General features: G+C 37.5%; 1 protein-coding gene across 2 annotated transcripts in view; it reads right to left on the bottom strand.

The window, feature by feature from the left end:
* The window catches only part of LOC111865380 (integral membrane protein GPR155), a 45,924-nt gene that overhangs the window by 9,801 nt on the left and 27,687 nt on the right, over positions 1 to 8,436 (bottom strand). For both annotated transcript variants that reach the window (XM_023853358.2, XM_023853357.2), the window contains 4 exons: positions 4,898 to 5,106; positions 4,326 to 4,465; positions 3,605 to 3,775; positions 1,345 to 1,640 (listed from right to left, as the gene is read on the bottom strand). In XM_023853358.2, the coding sequence (XP_023709126.1) occupies positions 1,345 to 1,640; positions 3,605 to 3,775; positions 4,326 to 4,465; positions 4,898 to 5,106 (816 nt within the window). The remainder of the gene's footprint in view (positions 1 to 1,344; positions 1,641 to 3,604; positions 3,776 to 4,325; positions 4,466 to 4,897; positions 5,107 to 8,436) is intronic.

Raw genomic sequence — 8,436 nt, 5'->3', positions numbered from 1 at the left:
AACAGAGCACCACAGACAAACCACTTAACTCAGACTGACGCCAGCTCACTAACAGTCGCGGGAGACCCCCAGCTAACACCACCTAGCAGCACAACTCGTAACTACAAAGCATGCGCGCGCAACAGGTCGGTTCCAGTTATTTTTGGGTCCCCCCTCGTATAACACTTAAATGGTGGGATGACTGTGAATGAATTGGAAACCAGGTCCTTACAAAAACGGAGAAGGAATGCAAAGCACTACATTATGGTATTCAGTATATGCTGTCAGTAACTTAGAGGTCTGGTAATCTTTACCACAATTCAAAACTGTACATACTAAGTTATTATACCCAACTGCAAGCCATTTTTGGAATAAAACCAGGTGGATCTCCTGACGTGAATGATATCACAACCTCCAACTAAATTAAATTCTCTTGATTTGTGTTTGAGAAATAGTCTTCTAATATCTGTTTCTATAGTTTCACGTTTTACAATGCTGCTTCATCTCCAGCTTCCTTCTTGAGGGTAAATATGATCAGGACATGAAACTGACCATTAACCTCTTTAATCTGAAGGCTGTAAACGTGTGGGTCTTCATCTCCATGCCCCCACACATCTACATGGCATGATACTCGTTCTTAAGTTTTCTACCAATAACTTGCATGGCAGTGCAGCAAGGAACTTTCCCATGAGAAATAATATAGAAATGCTTGCGAAATACTCGCTGTGCTTTAACAACAGAGTCACCATTCTTAAAAACCGTTTCAACAATAAATGCATGATGATGTGTGCTCCACTGCTCCATGGCAACTGCAACAGCAACAGTTAAGCTAGCAAATGACATGGTTCCTGCCATCTCATCCTCAGGGGTTGCCAACATAATGCATTTTAAAAATCATCAGGTTCCTAGAAATGTTAGTGACATATTTCAGCAAATTATTTAAAAAATTGAATGTTGATTCTCTCTTATACAACCCATCCCTCATGTTTTTGAGCAAGAAAAACACTGTGCCAAAAAAAAACACTTACACAAACCAGAAAACAAACTAAATCTGAATGACTATAGTACAAAACTGCTGAATCTTGTAGTCATGCACCAATGAACCACGGTTGCCAGTTGCTATTCAGAGACATCAGTCTGGTTATTTAATTGTTAAACATCATATATATTCAACTGTGCTGCCCTATGCAAGACCGAAAATCTGTCCAGTATTACAGTGTTGTTACAATATAATTTCTTGGAATTAACCTACAAGTGACTATAATTACTTTCAAGAATTGAAAGAACCCTTTTTATATGCTCTGAAATACGCATTTCCAAACTAAGTGATAAGTAGAAATATTCAATTTTCTTCTGCTGACATACCACAAACATAGAACAGGCAAGCAGGATTAGCAGCACTATGTGCCTAAGAGTCTGGCGATCTTCTTCACTGTCTTCTTCTTCTATAGCCTCTTGAGTATGGTAGTGCTTCACAACATTACGGCACTGGTCTCGCTGAGCAGATGGGCAGCCAAACCTGGCTGGGCAGATGTCACCTGGGCTGGAGCAGTTTCCTTCCTCATGTAAACTACGGAAAGTGTGACCCCTATCTGACATTATTTCTTCAATATCCACCACTTGCTGGTGTGATTCTGTCTGATGCATCGGAGAAGGACTTCCTACAGAACACGGCTCATGTCAGGAAGGTGAAACCACACAGTTACTTTGCTAAGAACTATACCTCAAAATGTGTTTCGTATTACATGCACTTCATCCACAGTGAACTGTTGAATAATTTTCCTCCATAAAAAAATTAAGATGTGGATTATTGTGGATGATGGAAAATGTTACTTATTACAAATTAGTTATCAAACACCATAGCTAAAATGAAAATGTGGATTAGGATTTCAGCCAATTATTTGTTCAGAAATTAAAGTCATTGCCTAGGTGCTAGTACAAAGTATTAGTGAACACAGTAAAGATGCAATTGCGATTAAGACAAGAATACAGTCTCTCATATGTAATTTAATTTGTGTTTTGACGTCATTAGAGAATAAATGTGTAAACAACATAAAGACAAGTAGATACTATAGGGTTCTGACAATGGTGTATAACACACAGAGATACCGGGTTTTTGCACTTTGTCCATCGTCCGGATTCTAAATAACTAAGTAAAAAAAAAAAACGTTTCGGAAACTCCAGTGACTGAGGCTAGCTCTTTCTAAGGGACATAACAGAGTAGGTGTCTTCCCTTACCTGAGGACGGAAACAGATCCAGTTTCCAAAATGTTGTGTTTTTTACTTAGTTATTTAGAATCCGGACAATGGACAAAGTCCAAAAACCCAGTATCTCTGAACATAAAGACAGAATATGACTAAAGCTGAGATATTTTAACACTATTATTATTAATGTTATATTTTAGCATCCTGTTGCACTGATTTAAGTCCATGATTTATTTAAACCGTCTTGCAGTGCATACACTCATTTATCTCCTTCTCTCCCTCGCACTACATGTTTCGCCATAATAATGCCATCTTCAGGTGCTTACTTATCCATGCCAAACTAGTTCATTGCATGCCTTGTTCTCATATTAAAATAACTAAAATATGTATCTATCATATACATTGTCAAACGTTAAAAATATTAAAATTGTTCAGGATACCACATCGCTACGTCGCACCTCACTACGCCAGTCATGCCCATTCTCCTCTGTTGGAGCACTCCTTCACTATCTTGTGTGTGTTGTGCTTTTGTTGTGTCTTGCTCCTGTGACTGCGTGTGTTATACTGTTGGGCCTCCTGGGTATGTGTGTGTGTTCTGTCTTCGTTTTGAGTGAGTTATCTATTATATCTATTATATATATCTATTATTATTATTATTATTATTATTATTGTTGTTGTTGTAGTTGTTATCATCATCATCATTGTTGTTGTTGTTAGCTGGTAAACAGTTAATAACTGCTGAGAATTAAAATTATTCTAGAAAACAGTTTTGAATTAAATAATGAAAAAAGCTTATTTAAAAATAAGAACAACAAAAGCTATGTAATGGAATGTATTTTGAGAGCTACATACCCAAGTAATCCAAACAAAGAAAATCTACACAATGCTATGTGGATAAAGACAAGACAGCCCCAAGCAACATATTGAAAAAAAAAAGTTTAAATAAATATTAACTAGGCTTTATTGACTTTACTGATTTTTATTGATTGACTTTATTTATTTTTAATGATTTTAATATAGCCCATTATTTAAATTAGGATGTATCCCATGACCTTCCTGCTTGTAGTATTGTGCCTCAACCAACTATGCTACTGCATGCCCCTCGTTCTTGTAGCAGTCATATAGTCACACTTGTCATCATCATCAAGAAATAGGGTATGAGGATGTAGATTGAATTCATATGGCTCAGGATATGATCCAGTTATGGACTCCTGTGAAGACAGTAATGAAACTTCAGGTTCCACAAGAGATGGGGAACTTGACACCTTGAGAACTATTAGTCTCATGTGGAGTCTCTATTGCATGGATTTATATATAATTATATATAAATATATATATAATATATATATAAAAATTATAATTTTTTATGTAGCATTCAGTGTACTTGAGCTGGCTTTAAATGTCAACATAAACAGCTAACCTTCACATGTCCCACATTCAGTGACACTGGTGGTATGAACAATCTGAGGGCTGGTATCATCGTATTCTACATCACTGGCATCTTCCCTACCACTTACATCTTGGACAAGCAATAAGTAGCGAGCATAGCGCCGTTGATATCGCTGGTGGAGAACCAAACAACCAATAGTAACTGAAACAGAGAAACTACATGAACTAATCATGAGCTGTATGTAATTAAAATGTGCAACACTGTCATGCAAGCATCTACACTTTCTGTCTCCTTAATAAATACAACTAGCAGAATGTTAACATACAGAATCCAAAGATTCAACACTGCTACAACAAAGATCTTAGCCTGAGTTACTTCAATTGAATTCACATCCTCATAACCAATCTCTCCAAATTCTGTTTCACTAATTTCCTTGCTTCTCTTTCTTACTCTTTCAAATGCTTTCCTTCCATGGTGGTTCTCTATAAAACTTCTATATTAATTTCTTGCCTTCTCTACCCAAGTTATACACTAAACTGAACTAATAAAATCATTGCAGTATTTTAAATAAAAAAGGACAATGGATAACATCCAGAAACATAATATTTGTACTAATGTACCACCATCACAAACTTTCAGATCTTATGAACAATGTGTTCATTACTGACTTAAAAACTACATTGTGTCAACCAGGAAAGTACTAACTGGGTTCAGAATAAAAACCTATTTTTGCACTCTTTTTGAGACTCACCAATGAAAGAAATGACTAGAATGAAAACAGCAATAGCTGCTTGCACTTCTCCATACTGAAAGTTTGGGTTCCTCTTCTCAACAATACTGTAATCTGGATCTACAGAGAGTATCAGGGCTGTTACCACTACCAACGGACCGCTGTCAACAATGTCAAGAGAAAGGCCAGTTCATGTATGGCAGTAGGTTGAGTAAAATGTAATGACCTGCTGTACAGAGTCCCTGGTTACTGCAATGTATGGGCCAGCCCTACTGTTTAGCATTCTTTCATAAAAACATATATGACAAAAGTAATGCAGTCTGATTCCATAAGATAGTGAATTTCATGAGCAGTTCCAATACTGTCAGCTTCTCAAGTAGCATTCTGCACCATACAATTAATTAGCTAAGTTACAATAAATATCTTACTCTGTTATTAACATTACAGTTTATAATTGAAGTTATTCCCACCTTCTGCATTAGATCTGCCATTTTTTTGTATACAGACAAGTCACATATTCAAAGCATCTTGAAATGGCTTGCACTCAGCTTTCCTGACTCGATATAATGGTATTTCAGCACATTGGAACTCACCCCCAACCTAGCACAATGAACAGAGGCTGCAACTTGAGAACAAAGCAGAGGCTGCGACACTGTAGGAACAGGAGTGCAATGGCTAGGAATGCTGTCCACAACCTTGAGCTGTACACACCAATGGCATATACAACAAACTGTAGGTACAAGGTCCAGGCATCTGACCGATCTAATAGGGACCATAGGATGGTCCCAACACAACCAATTAACTGAAATAACACCAAATTAATCACATGTAAAGTAAAAGTAAGTAAAGGTATCCCTGTAACAGTCCGTGGAGGCCCATAGGGTTGCGAGATGTTGAGGTTCCTACATTTTCTAGACAAAAGGTTGTCAGTTGCCCTTTACCCCAAAGAACATTCCAAGAATATTCGTGGTACTCATTTCTGTTAGAGGCTGAGTCAACCCCAGGGCCATAGTGTGGCTGGAAGGATTGGGATTTGATCCCGTGACCTTCCGGCTTGTAGCATACGTATGCTACAGCGTGCCCCAATTAATCATATGTGGGCACAATACTGTCTTTGGTCAATTTTACATAGTCCCTACTATGCAGATTATAACAAGACAATATTCAAGTAAAATTATCTTGGAAGCTAAAGATGTACAATGTTTTTAATAATTTTACATACATTCAGGTTTCATTATTGGAATGCAGAAAAAGTCTAAATATAAAGACAAGTATTATCATGAAAACCAACTATTTTCACAACAGCTTCACAAACCATAAAGAATGAACTATAAAATTAGCACAGGAATTGGACATCCAAGTTTGTGCTCTTTAGTAATACAGGGTGAATCGTATAGAACCGGCCCGATGAATTTGCTAATAATTCCGGTGATGCATATAACAGCTCACAATTGTGATATAATAATCTGTGGGCCGTGCTGAGTCGAATGGTGTGCGCATGATCTGGCAAGTGGCAGCCCTTATGCTGCAAGGTCAAGGACAATCCCGAAACGTGTCTGCAGTGCGCAGGCGACAGTCATGGAGTGCATTGTTGAACAGCGAGTGTTTCTTGAGCGCACATACTGGGTAACAGGCTCGATTGTGAACACACAATTGGAATTCAGGAGGAAGTTTGGAGTTTGCCAGCAAAATCAACTATACAGTCCTTGGCTCAGAAACAGGAAAGGACAGGGGCACTTTTAAGTGAACGTGGTAAAAACCGCCCAGAAATGCCAGAAGAAACGATTGAAATTGTGCGGGATAGGTTACTGCAGTTCTCCAAAAAATCATTATGACGTCTAAGCCAGGAAACCAGGTATTCTTATTCAATGTGTCAACAGGCTGCAAAGAAAGCAGATCTTCGTCCCTACAAGATCACCAGTGTTCAGGAATTGGGTGATGCTGATAAAGATAAACAGGTATGGTACTAGTAGTTACTATAGGATTCTGACGATGGTGTATAACACACTGATATATTGGGTTTCTGGACTTAATCCATCGTCCTGGTTTTTAAGATAACAAATAAAAACACGACGTTTCGGAAACTGGATCTGTTTCCATCCTCAGGTGAAGGAAAAGGGACGCTAGTTAGACACTATTAGTTTTTTTGTTACTAGTTCTTCTTTCTAATCCATGCCATGGGGTCATGGACCTGGTTATGAGTTTGGTTTTGTGGCATAAATTTCTACAGATCTATCTATCCTGGTTCCACGCTTGTATGTGTTTGCAACAATTTGTTATGAATATTTTTCTTATTAGCTCTCATGGACTTAGCCTGGTCTCAGGTATTTATAATCTTCATGTTGTGTGACATTGGTTTGTCCAGTGATTGAGGCTAGCTCTTTCTAACAGACCCAACAGAATAGGTGTTTCCCTTTTCCTTCACCTGAGGATGGAAACAGATCCAGTTTCTGTTCTGTTTTTATTTGTTATCTTAAAAACCAGCAGGATGGATAAAGTCCAGAAACCCAATATATCAGGTATGGTACTGTTTATGGTTTCAGATAAACCCAGAATTTTGCATATCATTTGGTTTGGTGATGAAGCATGGTTCCACCTATCAGGATATGTAAACACACAAAATTCCAGGATCTGGGCGTCTGAAAACCCACATGAGATTGCTGAATCACCACTACATCCACAAAAAGTGGGTGTGTGGTGCGCCATTTCTGGCTTACGAATCCTTTGACCGATCTTCTTTGACACGACTATGGACAGCACCTTATACTTCCGTATTTTTTATGATTTCCTGCAGCAGCTGGACGATGTGGAACTTACACAGGGTTATTTTCAGCAGGATTCAGCAACATGGCACACGTCCAACATGTTCATGGAACTGATTGAGAGCTTCTTCCCTGATCACGTCATCTCTAAAAAGATGTGCCCCCCAAAATCCCCCGACCTTACCAGCCGGATTTTTTCTCTGGGGTTTACTGAAGGACAGGGTGTATGCAAACAAACCACGTAACTTACAGGATTTAAAGGACAATATTTCGGCTGAAATCAGGAACATCACTGAAGAAACACTGCAGCAAGTCACGGCGAATATGAAAACGCGGGTGGAGGCGTGCCTACTTGAAAACGGTGGACACTTTCAACACCTGCTCTGATCACGGCACACAATCCAAGATAAGATATGTGTAAATTACTTTAATATCTGTATGGTATATTTTATATTACAGCTCATTTCATCAGGCCAGTTCTATATGAATCACACTGTATTATATCTTCCAATATTTCAAGATTTCATTTCAGTAATTCCAGTTTTCTTGTTAGACTTGTGTGAAATTCTCTCTCTTGTAGCTAGGCCCAAGCTGTAAAATATCTGCATGTAATAATTTACATCATTTATTGTTTACAGAGAGTCTGCAATGTCATTGGAGCCGATCTATTTAAAATTTTGCAACTGCATATGATTCTGTGAGATGTCTCATTCTGTTCATACATAGCAATAGGATACTATTAGATTCTACATCAGTTTCCTTGTCAATTTCTTTCTAATTTCTTACTGGTACTGAATGTAAATTGCTTATTTTTATTACACTTATTTGATCTAAAATGTGTTGCAATTTATTATCAGGAAATCTTTCTTTGAGCATCTAAGATGTTGGCTTCCACAAATGGTCACATCAGTTTCAGCTATGGTAACCACATCACAGTAATTCAAAGTTAATTTCACACTGTACATTAATTATTACACTTATTTGATCTAAAGTGTGTTGCAATTTATTATCAGGAAATCTTTCTTTAAGCATCTAAGATGTTGGCTTCCACAAATGGTCACATCAGTTTCAGCTATTGAATTGAATTGAATTGAATTTATTTACATTCTATAAATCCTAAGCAGGTTAGTACCTTTGGATACAGAACAAGTCAAAAGGTTACATACATAAGTACAGGCAATTTTAGTTTAAAAATTAATATAACTTGATTTTACATCATTCTCTATTTACATTGAAGTATTCATCTAAAGAGTAGAAGGAATGAGCATGTAGATAATTCTTTAACTCTGATTTAAACTTTTTAGTATCATTGCCCAAGTTTTTAATACTTTGTGGCAGATTGTTGAACACTTTTATGCCAGTAAAGTAGA

This window comes from Cryptotermes secundus, unplaced genomic scaffold (genome assembly GCF_002891405.2).
Source record: "Cryptotermes secundus unplaced genomic scaffold, Csec_1.0 scaffold254, whole genome shotgun sequence".
Taxonomy (NCBI): Eukaryota; Metazoa; Arthropoda; class Insecta; order Blattodea; family Kalotermitidae; genus Cryptotermes; species Cryptotermes secundus.
The sequence above is the reverse complement of the archived record's forward strand: the minus strand, read 5'-3'. Positions and strand labels throughout refer to the sequence as shown.